Genomic DNA, 18843 nt, shown 5'->3' with positions numbered 1-18843 from the left:
TTATCTCCTTTGAAAGAGACGCGAGTGCATATTGCATTACCTCGCGCAGAGCGCAAGGGAAAATGGAGATAGACGGCGAGAGAAAAGAGAGCGGCCGGGGCGTCAGAGGAGCGGGTCAACTCAACTGAGTTTCATAAATATTTTCTATACAGGCGTCGCCAAACTGATTTACGGTAGCTGAAGGACGAGCATAACGTCAGCTCTGATGTAACGTAACGTGACGAGACTCGGACGTTATTCGTCTCGTTGCGTCAATCGTGAGGGAAAAATATGTAAAATGCACGCAACGAGAAAATGTATTTAATGCGTGAGAGGAAAAACCTGCGTTCGCGAGAGTTTAATGCGAAGTTGGCGCGGCTGATTCTTTAAGGGAGTGATCATCGGCGAACCCGGTAATACCATTGTCGAAATTTCCTCACGATGAAGTGGATGGAAGAATCGAGAGGGGATTGGAGAAAATCCGCGGGGTTACGCGAGTAAGGGCGAGCAAGCTCGATTTCAAGCGAGATTTAAGAGCCACTCTCTCGGGGTGCCGAAAAACGAAGGACACCCTCGTCGTGAAATACGGATGTTTGATTAGGAAAACACCTTGTATATTATCTCGACGTGTATGGAGTGTGCCATCGCATATGCAAATACGGCGATGTCCGAGAGGCAAATACATGCGACCGTAAGATAAGAGCGGCTCAAGGGCTCGGATGTCCCGGCTAGAATCCAAGCGGGGCCTCCACCTCGCACTCGATCGAATTACGGATTAATAGCGATAAGCCCCGCTGGCCGAATAAAGTTACGGTAAAACTAGCCTTACAAAGAAACCCATAATAGTCTCACCCCCTCTCCACGATTTTAATGAGCTTTTAATATGTTGTAGACTAGATCGAAATAAGGGTTAAGTATTTTTCATAAAAGCTCATATATATATTTAGGAGGTATAATATATTTTTGAAAAAGAGTAGTTTTTAAATTTATGAGTGAAAACATATTCAAACGATAAAAGGGAGAAAATAAACTTTCGAACAAAAATATCCCAATAATACTACTCCACATGCAATATTTATTTTTTTAATATACGCACGCACGCACGCACGCACGCACGCACGCCCGCACGCACGCACACACACACACACACACACACGCGCGCGCTTTTGCGTCTATTCTATTCTGCCTCTATCCTATTCTTGTAAATGACAAAATGTAAAATACGTAAAGGAATAACATGTTGACGGGTCAGTGGAAGAATAGTGATTACATCATTGCAGGGACAGGCAATTGTATCGTGGATCAATTTTACACACAACGCCAAATCAAATATATCATTCAAAAAAGCAATACTTGAAATACGTGAACAATTAAATGAAAACTTTCGTTTTAGAACATATGCAACTAATTACTAATAAAATCTAATCCATTTTATCTGGCATATCGTGTTAAAATTCGACAGATGTTATAAAATGTCATAATTGTTTAGTATCATCTACCCAGTAAACACCAACTAACAGTAACATAATACCAATGCTATTATTTCTCTTTCAACGTAACGAATATAAAAAACATAAATATACAGAAATATTGCCAAACAAAGGTGATAATATTAAACGATCATAATTTAAATATTAATTCGTTAAATGAAAGGCAGATCGATTTCGTCTACTGCATATAATAACAGGACGATTCTCGTAAAAAGCCCTCGTTTTATTCGTCAAAAGTAACGGAAAAAAGAAAATAACGAAAAACCACAAAATCGAAATAACCTAAGAAAGAAAATAAGTACACACAATAAAATATTAAGAGACAGAATTCCACATGTAAAGATACCTCCCACCACTCTACCGTTTCTAAGATGACTATAAAGTAGCTATGTAAAACAGTTCTTCTTCAGTTTTCTTTGTGAGTTCCCTGAGAGCAGTATATTCGGTACTTGACTACGCGAAGCTTATTCGAAAGAGACAATTTCGTGCGAGCGTGATTCAAACTTTTCTAAAATCTGTCCGTAAAAGTAACTGACTGTAAGTCGTGCTGCCATGAATTTTGTAAAACATTACGTTAGAGCGAACATGATGCAACGTGCAACCGCCAAGGACATTATGGAGGAATTTAGCAACGAGTTAGCAATGATACGAGGAAAATGCATCGACATAGGATCGGGACCTGGAGACATCACAAAAGAATTGTTGCTCCCTCGATTACAACCCGACGTGATAGTCGTAGGTAGGTAAACGAATGGAAGTTTGGCACGAGTTTGCTGGTGCCTTTTCCTTTTTTTTTCATCTCTTGTCCTGCAGGTTCCGATATATCTCAATACATGACGGATTACGGGAATATAAATTATGCTGAGGACAAACGATTGTCTTTTATCGTTTTGGATATTGAAACAACGGAATTGTCGAGTGAGGAAAATGGACAATATGACTTTGCTGTGTCCTTTTCGTGTTTACATTGGTGTCAGGATATGAGGTACTTTACTTTCTTCTCAAGTATTTTACTCTCGTCGCGAAAAGTACGATGGCGATTATGCAGATTATATAATTGTTTGGAGACAATATAACGAGACGTTTCACCCTTTTGTAAATGCAGAATTGATAGTTTTTGTACAGTTTCTACAAAGAAAAAGTATATCTGATGCGCACATATACGTGAGATCTTTGCGTTCCATTAGAAAAGATATGTAGCCCATAAAATTTACAAAGATATGCGCCCCGTTCGGACGATTAGCAACCCTCTAATAGTGTCACATTTACAGACGCGTTTTCGGGAATATTTACAAGCTGTTGCGACCGAACGGTAGAGCACTGGTCGAATTTATAGCACATCACGGCGCCTTTGAATGTTATTACAAACTGAAAAGAAATGCGCAATACGAACCTTACATGCAGGTAACGATGACAATAAAGATAAACCTACACATACCTAATGAGATAATAAGTCCAGCAGAGATCACTTTCAACTAAACATGTGTTTCTATCTGCAGGATGTAGACCGTTACATACCGTATTTCCAAAACTGTAAAAACCCGAGAGAATCCTTGCGAAAGATCCTAGACAACACAGGCTTTAAAATCATTCATTGTAGCCAAAGGGAGGCAACATTTACTTTCGAGAGCAAAGAGATACTCAGAGGTATGATACCGTGAGAACATTTCTTTCGAATAATGAGCGATATAACTGGTAACAAACACATACAACTTTTCGAATAGAGAAAAAAATATGATTAAATTAGATGATCGTAAGTAAATAAACGCTGATTCGATTGCCACAGATTCGTTTTCTTTCTTTGCTCAAGGCTCCCGGGTCCTCGCTATGACTGTTCTGTTTTGATGACGTCAAAAGCGAGAGATCAGAAGCCTTAAGTCTAAAGCGACGTTTGTACTTTCGCAGAACACATATTAGCAGTCAATCCTTTCGTCTCAAGAATGCCCGATGATATCAAAGACAAATTCATCGACGATTTAACGGAAGACATAATACTCCATCAGATCGTGCGTCCGCATAAAATGAAACAACAAACACAAGAACCCGAAAACCAGACAATCACACTGGACAGATATTACACTTTACTGGTATACGTCAAAAGACCACGGTCCGCTCCTCTATGCATAAAATGTAACACAAATATATAAGGATATTTACAGATTTTATTCCTATCGACGATACAATACCGAGTCAAGTTAAGATTAGAGATTGTTTTAATTTGTTAGAATTTTCTGCCGTTTTTGTGGGAAATATATCGATATTAAGATATCGATTTAATATTACTATAAGCAAATTATTGTTTCTCAAACACTCGAACAAGTAACCAATTAACATGGAATTATTATTTTTATATTAGCACGAGTAGAGATATTTCTATACTACCCAATAATGCAACTAACTATTTCGCTGTGCTAAAATTGAAAAATAAATTCTACACAGACAATCACAGGAATGAAACGTGTTAGATTATCTCCACCCCATCGACATCTCCTCAAATCAAATATTTCTATTTATCTTCTACGAAGGCGCACTGGCAGTGGATACGATGAAAAAGGGAAAGAAAAACGACAACGCAACATCTCACCTGACTTCACCACACCTTATCTCACCAACCGTCGACCAACCTGTGTCTCCTACAACACTAAACTTTATTGTACGCTATGTCTTTGATTTTACAGTAGTACAGCCATTTATAGAATATCATCGTAATTCGTGGGTCATTGTACGGATATAAGTGGGCGTTATGATATACTGATATTCGCATAGCGGGTAACAATGTCGCTAATTCTGTTCTCTAAAAAATACACCCAAGGTTTACAAATAGTCTTAAAATTGCTGACACCGATCTGTTCTGACAACCGTGCGCGCTTCTCGAGAGGCGTACGACTAGCTTCGCGCATCGAAGAAAGTCGCGCAAGCAAATTAGCATTAATCTCCTCTTTTTTCCCCCCTCCTCTCTTTCTCCCTCGTTAATGCCTATTCCCCGATTACGCAGCGTCGCGATAATTAACCGCACATCGATCCATGCGGATTTCTTCCGTAGTCGCTCTATCTCGATCTAATTCGAAGCGAGGATGCTCGACCCGTGAGCGAAACTAGGCGCACTTTCCTCAAGCGACAGCGCATTTGAAATTTTTCGACGTATCGAAAATGGAAGCGATCCAGACTACCATTGTGTACTGCTGCTGCTGCTGCGGCATGCCACGAAATATTCTCTATTCTTTCGGGATGCTACGACGCTCGTTTGAATAATGCAGAAAAACAATTTTCTACGCGCGTAAGTGAGGCTACCGCTTGACCTCCTCGGCATAATTCATGAAGCTCTACGCAAAAGCTCGAAACGAATCCTCTCCGTGGAGAAGTTAACATAACGCACAAATATGCCGCGGACGATTGCGAAAGACTTTACGACACTGGTATCAAAATCTCAATATTCAAATCGAGCATCGCGACGAGTAGCCGTTCACTCGGCTACAATCGCCCGTGAACACACCACGTGTTCCGTCAGTGAACACGCATGATCCCGAAAAAAAATCCAAATCCCGAAATTTGAAAAGTGGGATATCCGCGCAAAGATACTGCCGTTAAAAGTTACAGAATAGAGGCCTTAGATCGGTATTTGTAGTTGTCAATTACTTACGATTTTCGAGATTGAGAGCATAATCAATTACAAGTTCATATTCATGGACTACCATTTGGTTATTTGAGTCGACATTTCATATGTTATGTATGAAATAAATATAGATTAATGAATAATCAAATTTATCGAAAGCATGCAATTATCTCGAAAAGTCACAATACTGAAAACCGATTACTGGAACGACAATCCGAAATATTGAAAGAAATGATAACTTTGCGAGACAACTTTATTTTATCCCAAAATTTCGGGAGATTGTCCCGGTATTTAGTTTTCGGGATTGTGACTTTTCGGGATATTGTTCTATTTTGTGAATTTGTATTTTTTTTTTTCCGAGAACATGCATGTTCACCATTCCGCCTATTCGTTTCATGCTATCTCTCTCTCTTTCTCTCTCACGGATGCAATTAACGGTAGGAAAATTCACTAACTGGATAAATCTTAGTCATCAATATCTTCGAGATAGTCGTTACAAACGTGGACATCACCTGCCACAACAGCCTCCCATGATCCGTTATACGACGATCAGGAAACGGAACTTCGTATGGTTTCACACTGAATATATTTCACCGATTACGTATATTTTCTTTTTTCAACTTTGTTCTCATTAGAATAGATCGAGATACGTTTAGACATCGACTTTCTCAACACAAGTAGCGAGTTGTTGGAGTAGCGAGTATATTATCCGTCCCAACAATAACAAGCGCAGAAACAATAGCACGTGTACCGTCAATACACGATAATCGAGCCGTCCCATATCGCGTCTCAGCTCCGCTCGCGTGGAAAGAATCACCCGCCGTGAAACCGTATGAATTTCCGTCCTGATGATGATTCCTGGTAATTAGCATGTAGTACATAATAAACGTGCTCGAACTGAGCGGTGTTTTGTATAATCATCGCGATAATCGTAAAGCATCAGATCCGATGAGCGTCGAGCCTCGCCACGATTTTTGATTATCAAAACTGATTTCGTCGAACGAACGAGACGGGCGGAGGGTGAGCCCGTGAAAGTCAGACGAACGTTCAATAATTGTCCCCCCGCTTCGAGTTATTCAGTGCTCGTTCGTAACGGAATAATAATCGTGGAGACTTCGATATTATATCTAAATATTTTCTAGATGCATTCTCTCGAAAGCGAGATCCAACAATATTCGCGATTCGAATGCTTTACGGTCGCTCTGGATTTTAAGGGCTAAATCCGTAAGATTATTAGGTATACATTTATCGATTACGAGCTAATATCATTATGGCAAACGGAGCACGCTTCTTAGTGTACCGATCACGTGGTAGTCTCTTATTCGTAGAAAGGACATCGAACATCGAAGACGATTATTTAGAAAAGAGGGATACCTGGATACAGAACAGCGAAGGATGATCGAGGGCAAGGCACAAGTGAGTCAGAGGAGAAATCATTTTTGGATGAAACTCTAGTCTCTGTCCTAATCGTTTCCCATTACGTTCCTCTTGTCGCGATCAAGATCGAGACATCGCGAGATATACACACATATATATATAATATAGTCAGACATCGCCGAGACGTGATTAATCGACAACTATTGCTAACAACGGGACGAACTTCTTATTTCTACTGACTCGAGTTGAAATTTCGAATCTGCCTTAAGGCCGGTATTCACAGTTCGTTGTCATTTAATAAATAATCATAACTTCATGAAACCTGGTTATTTGTTAATCTATATTTATTTCACACAATACGAAATATCGAACAATCAAATATTAGAGTCCGTGAGTGTGAACCTATAATTGATTACGCTCTCGATTGGAAATCGTAAGTAATTGACAACTACAAAGATCGATTTAAGGCCCCTATTCTGTAACTTTTATATTGCTGTGCAACGTCATTGTATACACAATTGTCATATTTTCTCCTACAACTTCTTTCTTCTCAGCCTTGTGGCAATTTTAAATTATATCGAAAGTTCCAAAAAACATTATCGGAAGCGTAAACCGGCACTTGCAAGATTTACACCAAATTATAAAGACAGTGTTCACAATTATGAAATATGTAGTCTTTAATTGAAAGCATAATTACACATGCGTACTCAAGGAGCGTTATTAAACCGATATTTCTTGCGTGGAATAAGCACAGCCCGACAAGTAATGAGAAATTCAGGAAGCTAGGATGATTTGTGAAATAACGACGGACCATGAATACCGGTTTTAATGTTGACCCGGACACTCGCCCGATTCGTCTCGCGCGTCCACGTGCATCTCCGTGCCGCGATTAATCATTTCTTTATACTGTCGAGATTTCAAAACGAAGACGTCAAATACGCATACCGTATGCATGTTACGATAAATCTCTATTAAAAAAAAAAAAACATTAACTGCATATTCAAGACTGCTGTTTAGGTACTTTCGCTTGGAAATGTTCGTCGTTGAAGTTGAATTTAGAACTTGATCCCCGGATCAATGGAAATTTGAATAAAAAATAAAAAAAAAGAACAACGGACACTGACTAGCAATTGGAAAATCAAAATTCGAATAATTAAATATTCACGTGAACGAGATATCGACATGGTGAAATGAAATTGCGCGACGAGAATAAATGAAATACGTACTGAAGAAATCTAGTCAACGGATACTAATTATACCGTCTAACCGTGCTCAATGCCGCGACGACGTTTCGACTCATTAGTCGTGAGTATTAGATCCTAACACTTTTCCAATTGATAACAGCGATCACACAATAACGAAGAATTCGTTCCAAATGGATCACGCCTAACATACCGATACCGATTGATACCCTAACTTAAAGTTTATCAATGTGGAATGCAGGAGAGGAGAATCGGAAGACAGGAATACGAAAATCAAAATATGTGAACACAACAAATCATTATAATCTCATCCCTCTCTCTCTCTCTCTCTCTCTCTCTCTCTCTCTCTCTCTCTCTCTTTCTCTCGTCGCTGCACTATTTATAAAAAACAAAAGTACGACCTAAAGACAACCGGAACCCAGTTGCAGTTGCGATCGGGGAATACAAACGAGACTACCGAGTAGTAGAATAAGGCTGTCATAGTTGCACAATGCGTAAGGTGCGGAACAACGGAACAAGCTAACGTAGGGCATCTCTCCTAAGACAAGTCGCACAGTCGGAGTTGTCGTCGATGGCGACGACGCTGGTAACGAGACCGATGCGATGCCGGTCGAGTCGCTACGACGCTAAAGAGGGAAGACGAAATCATTTGTACGGGACATAGCTACTAGTCTCTCGATATGAACCTGGTACAACGTATACATCTGTGTATATGCGCACTACTACATGTGACACCACGCGTCAGGCATTTACACTCACACTATCGACCACTAACTACGACGTAACAATCAATCGCTGAGTTTGTCCCCCTTCTTACATTTCATCTCCTCTCGGCGCTCTAACTATCCTTACTTACGAATAACTCACACTCACGTAAACACACGCCTAGCGCGGGCAAAAGCCAACGCTACAACAGTCGCAATCACGGTATCAATCAAGCTGTCGGTCACGAAGCGGATGTAGAGTCGTTGAACGTAAAGACTGGCGCTGTTGAGCGCGCTCAACGGTACGGCACGTGCCGCAATGTAACAATCAACAGCGTCGAATTAAAGACGAATGAATGCCACCGCGCGCGATCGGCGACGCGCGTGTGTCGTAAGGCAAAGTTACCTCGGAATAAGGTCTCCCCTCAACCAACTCAGAATCGCAACGTCACGCAAGAGCCCCGCGAATCCGCAAAAGAATATCGTCGTTGCATCTTATGTACATCGAAGTTACTCTATTTCATTGTCGGTTCGAGGATCAGCGAGAACGTCGCTGTGCTGAATAAAAAAAGAAATAGTAGAAGAGAACCTGAAGGCGATGGAAGATCGCGCGGTATTGTAGCAATAGCAACGAATTCGTAATATCTTCGATCTATCGGCGCAGTCTAATCGACCGCCACTCCCGCGGAAAATATTTCGGAGTCTCTCTCTCTCTCTCTCTCTCTCGTGCGCGCTAACAAGTAACCTTCACCAAGTGACACACGTCGATTTTGTTTAATTTTCAAGTTTGATATAACATCGCACGAGATGATTATTTATGCAAGAAAAATCAGCTCAATATCTATTATAACGTTTATACAGGGTGTCTTATTTCTAACGACACTATAAAATATTTCACAAACGTATTTCAGAAAAACAGATTTTCGGACAAAAGTTACTCGGTTTTAAAGGTAGTAATCTCTATTCAATCGTGAGATTTCCTCCCGAGGTCAGTCAATTTTTTCAATGAAATTATATGATATTTTTTTACGTAGTTTGAGCTAATTCTTTTTGCATAATCATCTAATGTGGTCTTGTAATAAATCTCAAAAGATAAGCAAAATCGGCGTACATCGCTCGGCAAAAATTACTTGTAAGAAGGAGACTATCGTCATTTTGTTTCCGTTGTTTTTTTGTTTCTTCCTTTTTAATTCTTCTCCTCTTCGTAGATGTATCCGTGTCGTCGCGGAGGACCTCTCTCACTCACACTTCGATGCTTCGAAAGAATCGATGGAGGACGACGTAGCGTCGGGACCGTAGTGTTCAGGTACGAAGAATCGTTGTTAGGAGATCCTTGTTATTACATTGCCGTGCTCAAGGGTTCGACGATGGAAGGGACGCGAGACAGCATACAGCGGAAGACCTTAGCGGATAAACCTGCTTCGCGCGAGAAGCGCTGCGCTTCCGGCACAATCGCATCGGCGGCGGCCGTTTAGACGGGCCGATTTGAGTCTCTCGGTCATTACGAGTGCGCGATGTCGCCGGGAAAAACGGAACTCATAACGGGGAAAAGAACGATATACACAGCTGAGCCGATTCGCTACGATCGTTTGTAGGCCGTTTCAAACTACACATACCTTATAATATATGTATAATGTATGCCTGTAATATCTTCCGGCGATCTTATTTCCGGAACGACGAGCACGTCCGTTACAGGGATATCGGCGACGCGATCTTTCGGCGCTTCGACGTGCTCTATAAATATCTATTTGGCAAATCTTATAGCGTTACAGAGTGCCGGCATCTCGCGAGAGGCGCCGCTCGCTGAAGTTAACCACCATGGCGTTCAGCACAGACACGTGCCTGGGATCCTGGACCTGGTAACACGGAAGTGATCCTCGAGAATCCCCAGTGATTCCTCGAGGTTCTCTTCGCTTTTCGGGGAAGCGAACCAGCGACGTCCAAGAATAACCGGCGACGCCAGGGTGGTTAAGGCAGACGAGATCGCAGGTACAGTAAACTGGTAACATCGCGACGCACGCGTCCGAAGATCGATCGAACGGGCGGATCAACAGCAAGTAATCCGCGCGCGCGAACATGCTCGTCGTAACGTAGAACTCCTGCTCCTTTTCCCTTTTTATCTTATTCTTTTTTCTTTTTTCTCTTTTTCTTTTTTTCTAATTCCCCGTAAAGTTCCTATTAACAACGATTATACGCTAGCCACTACTCACTTTGTATCGCTACCCTACGATTAACAACATCAACAGCAACAACACATAATATATCAACGTGAATATATCTATACCATTAGAGCGTAAATCTATGCTCGTATATATATGTACATACGTGTATGTATATGTGTGTATCCATGTGTCTCTCTCTCTCTCTCTCTCTCTCTCTCTCTCTCTCTCTCTGTGTGTGTGTGTGTGTGTGTGTGTGTGTGTGTGTGTGTGTGTGTGTGTGTGTGTGTGTGTGTGTGTGTGTGTGTGTGTGTGTGTGTGTGTGTGTGTGTGTGTGTGTGTGTGTGTGTGTGTGTGTGTGTGTGTGTGTGTGTGTGTGTGTGTGTGTGTGTGTGTGTGTGTGTGTGTGTGTGTGTGTGTGTGTGTGTGTGTGTGTGTGTGTGTGTGTGTGTGTGTGTGTGTGTGTGTGTGTGTGTGTGTGTGTGTGTGTGTGTGTGTGTGTGTGTGTGTGTGTGTGTGTGTGTGTGTGTGTGTGTGTGTGTGTGTGTGTGTGTGTGTGTGTGTGTGTGTGTGTGTGTGTGTGTGTGTGTGTGTGTGTGTGTGTGTGTGTGTGTGTGTGTGTGTGTGTGTGTGTGTGTGTGTGTGTGTGTGTGTGTGTGTGTGTGTGTGTGTGTGTGTGTGTGTGTGTGTGTGTGTGTGTGTGTGTGTGTGTGTGTGTGTGTGTGTGTGTGTGTGTGTGTGTGTGTGTGTGTGTGTGTGTGTGTGTGTGTGTGTGTGTGTGTGTGTGTGTGTGTGTGTGTGTGTGTGTGTGTGTGTGTGTGTGTGTGTGTGTGTGTGTGTGTGTGTGTGTGTGTGTGTGTGTGTGTGTGTGTGTGTATACATGTGTGCGTGTGTAACGTACATAGGCGCATAGATGCGCGTACGTCACACGAATGTAAGAAAAGAACGACGCCGATAATCGTGTTTCAAGCAAAGTATGCGACGTATCCGTGTGACGGTGATCACACACGGCGAAAAGGATCTCTCTGGCAAAACACACAGCGTCGATCTAATTGAAAGACATAAATGCATAGGTAAATCACACTGTGCACGAGAAATGACTAATTAGGTAACGTAGAACGACGAGAACTGACGTCATTGGAATATAAGAAAAAGGTAAAACTATATAATCGGAAGCTCGTGTCGCTTATGCTCCAATTCACCTCTGAAAATTTCTCCCTTTCGATGAGACAATATGTATGTGTACATATATAGATCGAGTCATCAAAATATATATTGTGACGACAAGTCTGCGAATCTTCGATTCTAAGCGATATCGAGAGAAACCAAGATCTACGTCCGTAATACAATACGCATATAATAATACCGCGAACCTTAAAGAGGTACATTCGCAAAGTAACGCAACGATTACACTAAAATACGTACTTCCTTAGAGAGGCGAAACATTGAAAGAACTTACAAGCGTAGCAAACTAACGTCGGAAGGAGGAAACCCCAAATAAATATCACTATGCAAAAAAACGCTGGAAAGAGATTGCGCCATCAATGACGAGCTGCGAGTCTAGTGTAATATGATAGAATCTATGAATGCTTAACCGATCTCTACCACTGTCATCATCACACCATGGAAATTGCTTGATGTCGCGAAGGATGCGTCGAACCGGTGTCGATAACGAAATTTGTCCAATCTCGCGAAAAAACGCCGACATTTGCGCGCGACGACGCTATTCGGATTCTTCGTGCTAGACGTGGTGGAGCTACGCCTCGAATACACTCACGTCATCCTCACGTTACAACTGTCCAATAGATCGGGAAAGAAAATCAACCGCGTCAGTCACGATAACAAAGCAATCTCACGAACGATCGGTACAACTTCATTCACAGAAGAAACGCAACCACGAGAATTGGCATCGACTAAAAAATGGTAACTCTGCGGTGCGACGCAATGAATTCGTGCGTGTGTGTGTGTGCGTGTAAACTTAAGTCTACCGAAGAGATACGCAGTAATGTCGACTATCCTCCTGCAAAGAACGCGCGACACCGTCATGGCTATTTAAAGTAAATCCAAATGCCATTACTCTCTTTATATTATGTAACAACGAACCAGGGTTGGCAAAATTCCAGATTTTTTTGTCAGTGGAAAAAATCGGCAGAAACTGGTCTTTTCTATTAAAAACAATAAAATAAATAGGCAACTTTTTTATCGATATTCTAATTCACGGGCAGCCTGAGACGCCCCATAGTTCTATGCGCAAGAATTTGCACATGAAAAACAAAAGAAAAATCGTCGGAACTAAAATATAGCTGTGACAGCTAAAATGTGTCTTTGAAATACGGACTGTTACTGTCGTTGCTACCGCGGCTGAATTTATTAGCTGTTTGAATTTAGACGCTATAGTGAAAAATATAGCATTAAATCAAATAAATGGTTAAATTCCACGTAAAATCAGCATACAATTAAAACCGTAAAGACAGCTTGTGTAAAAAGAAAAACATTAAATTTCTGGTTAGGAATATGAATATGATTTTAGTATTATTGTGCGTTCTAGCTAATATATCTCTCGCTGTAGTGCCTAAATTTAAACAGCCAATAAATTTAGCTGCGGCAGCAACGACTTTAACTGTCCCCATTTCAAAGACACATTTTAGCTGTCACAGTTAGACTTTAGCTACTATGACTCATTCTGTCTCTGAGTGTATTCATATTTCCTATAAATCTTTCCACGCAGCTGTGTTAAAATAATTATTATACGTCTATCATTTTCTAGTGAAGTATAGTCAGTTAATATGAGTAATTTGACGAATGAATTAGAAGGAAGGACACTGTGTGCAATTAAAAGACACAAGGACACTGTGTGCACTTGCCTTGTATCCTGTTCTATTAATAACATCAATAAGCAGAAATGTATCCCTTGTGGAACATTAACAAGTGCAAAAAATGCAAAAATAATATTTTCAAAAACATAATAAAGTTAAAATAAACGTAAGCGCGATCTATATTGGTAAAACCGGACCTAAATTGGTAAAATTTTTTAATTTTGTTACTATTGTTCTTCTCATTAAACTGAAAACTAATATAAAATTTAATGAAATTTACATCTACAAAGTTTCTATATTAAAAATGTATTTCATATTATTTGAACTAAAAAAAGAATAAAAACTTTATTATTATATCGTTTATCTTTATATATATAAATTATAGCAATTTATATAATTTACTAATTAAAGCAAAGATATCCTTTTGCATAAAGTTATATATAAATTTTTTTTAGTATTATACATTAGTCCTAATAGTTTTTGCCAGTTTATTTCATTGAATAAAGTTCGAGAAAGTAAAAACCGAAATTTACATTGGTTTTTCTCATCTAATGAAATTTTCCGACCAACCCTGCAACGAATGAAATCTCACGTTATGTCCGAGGGAAGTGCACGGGTTATAACTTTTCTTCAAGTACTAATATTCACTGTTCTTATGATTGCGAGATGTACTATCGCCAACAATAATAAATGCATCTATCTTAATTGATAATTGTCTTTCTGCTCATGAAGAGAACTCACGCGAAATAATCGCGAGTGACTCCAGCAGAAATTTACTCTACTCGTCGTCCGTAAAACTTGTGAAAATGATACAACGCGATTCTACAACAAAATGATAGTAAATTTGAGATTTTTTGTATCATATGAGATTCATTAGATTATTGCGTACACGCGTACTATTATTGCGTACACGCGATGTAACAAATTATGTATGTAAAAGAACACAAATTTTAAACAAATAAAAAATTTTGATTAGATTTTTGTGTACAATAATATCGTCGTAAAACTTCGTTATAAAATTTTATATCGTTGTTCGAGAAAGCAATTTCGAAGAGAGTTGGAAAAATTGACAAAATTAAAAAAAAAAACTACAAAACACCGATTAATATAACTGAGATGGACACACACACATTTGTGTCTTGTGAACATTCGATATAAGTCGTCACATCAAACTGCAATATAATCTGTTTAATAATCGAGATTCACGTGCGTTTAGTTAAGTCTACGGATAAGCGGATCAGTTTTTGCACTCTAATGCGGATACATACTCGTTCGATAATTCTGTTGTTAAGCGGAATCAGATTCAAAGCGGAACTCTTTCGATGTAAGTACGTGCAGCGAAAGAATGTGCTCGACTTGAAATACAACGCGTATTAAAAAGCGTCTCTTTAACGAGCGCACTAAATGCCACAAGATCACTCGTAAATCATTTTCTATTTGACTTGCCAAATATTTAACGATAGATAGAACTGTCAGCGGCTGAGAGAATAAAGTTCGGTCTCTAGACCGAAAGTGTAGGATGCACGTGCGATCCCTCGACTAACGCAAAATAAATAATACAAACCGCGATGAAACAGCCGCGCGCGTTGTTTAAGTATATGTGTGTATGTATGTGTATGTTTGTATGTATATATATATATATACACACATATATATATGAATATATATAATATTAAATATTCTGTATATAAGAAGTCATCTTTGATTCCATTATCGTTATTCGCGCGATTATCGCCAAGATAATTCCGCCGAGCAATCACGATACACCCCCGCGTACCTCTGGGCTTCGTTAAATCAACGCGTTAAATAAATAGCGGACTTTTACACGATACGGACTTACGAGATGCATTACAAGTTTTAATCTTAAGTTCGTTATAATTACGAAGAATCCCTTCACAGATATCTGTGTACACGTATCGTAGTGCATAGTCTAAAATATCGTACGATTAGAAACAACAAGGACAATGTTACCTCGTAACATTTTTGATTGTCTTCCTCAAAGAGGTTCGCCCGACCGGACCGTCCGGGATACCAAAGAGAGCCGCTCTACACGGTAGGATACTGAGATATTCTCGCGCCCGCGGCAGAATATAATAACGTCTCAGTATGTTTTTCCCCCCCCATAGTATGGGCAACCCCGGGAAAAAAAAAAAATTACTTTATACGGAGTACTTTCAGTCAAAAATATATCAGATCGCTATCGCGTGCGCGTGCGCGCGCACGTTCGTGCACATTTTCCTTAGCACTTTCCAATGTTTCTCCTCTAGGCCAAAGAGATTATACCCTCTCGATATATTTCTTATCATTCTGACTGGAATCTCCTGAGATCTGACTTACGGAGTAGAGTCGAGAAGATCAATTCATTTGCCGCGCAAACGGAGTATCTTGTGGAACGCAATTAGAATTAGTTTTGTAATCGATTAAATAACGCCTTATGCATATAACAACAATATTAAACGTTAGCACTTAGGAAGGTTGCTCTTATTTAGAATTATACACCCACTCTCGCACGTATCTTACGCGAACGATCTTGCTGCTCGTTATCGTGCAACGTAACCGACGACAGTAGCGTCGGCTACTGTTTCAGATCCCCAAATTCCCAGACTGCTTAATACTGTGCGAAGTAACTCAGATTTATCATTAAAGTTTGACCGTTTCTATTTCTTCCCCTCCCTTTCTCTCCTTTCCTATCTTTCTTTCTCTTCCTTTCTCTCGCGTTATTAAGCAGACGTTTCTTTTTTTTATCGTAAAGAGATCACGACATAGTGCGTGTTCCGTATAGTCTAATGATCGATCGAAGAATCGATCAAACACGTATTCAATCGAATAATGATCATTGTAGTAAAAGACACAGCGTTGAAGTAATAGAAAATTACCTCGATCCCATTATTCGACACCTAATCTCTTGAAGTATTAAACGGTAAAAGTTCGGTATATACATACAATAATATCGTACATACGTAAGACGCTGCTCGTCCGTGCATCGTGCATCACACCGAGCTGCCCGAGATCACGATCTCTCGATACGGCCGACACTGTCACCGTGTCGACATCTCCGCTGAGAGACCGCGAGATGAGTCTTCTTTTGTCATTGTCGAGCACCTGTAGATAAGCACTGTATGCCAACATCGTTAGTCGTAAGTAAGTCGGTTCGTTTCCCCGTGCGTGTCGGGAGGCATCACGACTGAGTAACAATCTCAGTTTCTCCTCTCAACATGTCCCTTTCTCTTTCTCTCTCGAATTACAGAATTCAAACCCGTGTTCGACGCACCAAGTTGCATATGGGACACCTGGGGGCGGCGAGTGTGACGTGCCACGCGGAAGTCGCGAGCTGACGTCTCGTCTTCAGTTGACACAACTAAACGACTCGTTGCGTGAGTCAATACGTGTTCTCGCTGAGTGATTCGGGCATACTACTTCCGCCGGTAGGTAACAGAGGTAATTCCTCGCTCTCGTATTTGCTATAGCGGCTACTGTATTCCGCTAGCAAATTGGCCTTCACCTGTCGTATTATAAGAGAGAAAAAAATGTATCGTAAGATGATGGGACACGACGTATATTTGTTTTCTTTCGTTCGTTACGTTAGGACGCAAACCTTGGCTCGCTCCTCTTCAAGCCTTTGTCGCACTTCCTCGTGCTGCCTCTCCAATTCCGCTCTCTTCTTGTCGTAGATCTTCGTCAAGCGCGTGCATTCGTTCACCCCTTTCTCCACAGTCGACTTCGCAACCTCTCTCTTCATACGATCCAGCTCGGCTTTGTCTTTGTGCACTTTGGCCAATTGTTTGACCTTAAACGATAAAAAGTGTGCAACGATCCGATCTCGTTGTGTCATGCATTCTACTCATACAAAGAATATAGCGACTGGAATATAATAATTAAACACGATACCTCGCCGTGTCTCGTGGCCTGTAGCTTCCGCATAACATCTGCGGTTTCTCTATCTAAAAGTACCCGGAGCGTCTTCAGCTGATTGGACTGCGAGTTCTTCATCACTTTCTCAACGGTCGTGAATAGGTTGTCGTAATATTTCTCTTGTAGCTCACGCTCCTGTTGAACGTGTGCCTTGCACACGGCTAAAAATCGCTCACTTTGACTTCTAGGCAAACCCCTGGGCACTCCTTCGTTCCCCTCGCGATTCTCCACCTCCGGGCATTCGGAAGACTCAGCCATAGCCAACGTGCTTAAACCCACTTCACTCGAAAAACTGCTTAAAAATGATGCAATTGAAAATTATAGAATTTCGCCTTGCCCCTTTCGTACACTTACATATTCTTGCTCGAAAGTCGCTTCACCAGTTTATTGCTCATGTAAAACTTGGATTTGTGCTTCTCGCCGTCGATCGAGCCCTTCTGCGCTTGCATTCGCATCTTCTCTTTCTCATGCTTCTTCCTGAGGGACTCGAGCTTCTTCTCGAGCTCGACCTTCTTCTCCCTGACCAGCTTATTTTCCATGAGCTTCTCCAGACTTTCGGCTATTATCTCGTCGCTCACTGTGGTAATAATGAGTGACCGAAATGTACACGCATGAGATAAGAAGGTAAAACGTTAATTCTTAAAAATAATGTTGTCCATAAAATAATAAAAAAATCACAAATTGATCTATATTGCATTGATCCATATAAAAAGTTTAACAGTAATTCAGAGCCTGGGTCAAAAGTTATTCCATTTTAAAGGAAGTTGTAAGGTGAAATGAGTTCGATAAGGATTCGATGAAACTTGCAGTGCGTATACATTGAAATGTTATATAACTCACTGCTCGTGCAAGTAGAAAAAGATCGACCATTCAAGAGCTGAGATATTTATAACAAAAGCTAATACTTTTTATAAGTGTTCCTTGAGATTAGCTATTTTTAATTTCTATTTTTAATATCTTCTAGATTAAAAATAAGATTTTAATGAAAAACTGCTATAGTATTAAAGATTAATATGCAGACATTATACACAAATTTCAGAATTATTCATCACTTGTTTTGAAAATACACCAATGTAAAATTCATTACTTATAATATTCGGAATATATATACATATGCATATATTTATACTTGTATACTTTTATCTTTCTGTTAACTGTACATCTTTATTAGATTAACTGATGCATCAATATAGTATTAATAAGAAAAATAAGAAATAATATCTTCGTATTTGTAATATTGTGTGTCTACTCATGTATGCTCAGTGTCTATTAATTTCAATGTATATTGTGTCTATTCAAATATATGTCTACCTGAAATTTGTTTCAAATTAACATTTACTATTTAGTGAAATAAATATATAAGAATGTGATTTTGCTTAATAAATATTAAATTTATGAGTGGCCCCTTTTGAAGTGCCATTGAAAATACGGCACTAGGGGGCGATATATTCTTACAAAAGAGAAATGAGAAAGAGCACTCACTATTGCTGGCATTGACTGGGCTCTTGCTTATCGACGTGTCGGCTATTTGAACCGCGGCGGGGGCTGGAGCGGGGTCCTCTAGGTCGACCGTATCGGAACTGCCTAAGCC

The 18843-nt window shown here is 40.3% G+C and overlaps 2 protein-coding genes across 2 annotated transcripts; one reads left to right on the top strand and one right to left on the bottom strand.

Moving 5' to 3' along the window:
• Positions 1 to 1593: 1593 nt before the first annotated feature.
• LOC106743026 (juvenile hormone acid O-methyltransferase-like) lies at positions 1594 to 7556 on the top strand. Its single transcript, XM_014616495.1, has 5 exons — positions 1594 to 2208; positions 2283 to 2454; positions 2741 to 2873; positions 2969 to 3116; positions 3375 to 7556. The coding sequence occupies exons 1-5, from the start codon at positions 2022 to 2024 to the stop codon at positions 3614 to 3616; spliced, it is 882 nt and encodes a 293-aa protein (XP_014471981.1). The 5' UTR covers positions 1594 to 2021; the 3' UTR covers positions 3617 to 7556.
• A 6156-nt stretch (positions 7557 to 13712) lies between these two features.
• Positions 13713 to 18837, bottom strand: LOC106743027 (1-phosphatidylinositol 4,5-bisphosphate phosphodiesterase classes I and II-like). Its single transcript, XM_014616497.1, has 5 exons — positions 18735 to 18837; positions 17607 to 17829; positions 17229 to 17547; positions 16936 to 17127; positions 13713 to 16842 (listed from the first exon to the last, which is right to left on the bottom strand). Coding segments are annotated over exons 1-5 (858 nt in total). The 5' UTR covers positions 18736 to 18837; the 3' UTR covers positions 13713 to 16719.
• Positions 18838 to 18843: the final 6 nt, after the last annotated feature.

This window comes from Dinoponera quadriceps, unplaced genomic scaffold (genome assembly GCF_001313825.1).
Source record: "Dinoponera quadriceps isolate SergipeBrazil2010 unplaced genomic scaffold, ASM131382v1 scaffold848, whole genome shotgun sequence".
NCBI classification, from domain to species: Eukaryota; Metazoa; Arthropoda; class Insecta; order Hymenoptera; family Formicidae; genus Dinoponera; species Dinoponera quadriceps.
Note: the sequence above shows the minus strand (reverse complement) of the source record. Positions and strands in the feature narration are given on the sequence as shown.

What these genes read in the sequence shown, in the direction of transcription:
- LOC106743027 (XM_014616497.1), bottom strand. An exon ending in CGACTTTCGAGCAAGAATAT is followed by an intron (nt 17,548 to 17,606) that starts GTAAGTGTACGA and finishes ATCATTTTTAAG; the next exon opens with CAGTTTTTCGAGTGAAGTGG. An exon ending in AGGCCACGAGACACGGCGAG is followed by an intron (nt 17,128 to 17,228) that starts GTATCGTGTTTA and finishes TTATCGTTTAAG; the next exon opens with GTCAAACAATTGGCCAAAGT.
- LOC106743026 (XM_014616495.1), top strand. Translation starts at nt 2,022, where the DNA reads ATGAATTTTGTAAAACATTACGTTAGAGCGAACATGATGCAACGTGCA. An exon ending in ACCCGACGTGATAGTCGTAG is followed by an intron (nt 2,209 to 2,282) that starts GTAGGTAAACGA and finishes CTTGTCCTGCAG; the next exon opens with GTTCCGATATATCTCAATAC. An exon ending in CATTGGTGTCAGGATATGAG is followed by an intron (nt 2,455 to 2,740) that starts GTACTTTACTTT and finishes TCACATTTACAG; the next exon opens with ACGCGTTTTCGGGAATATTT.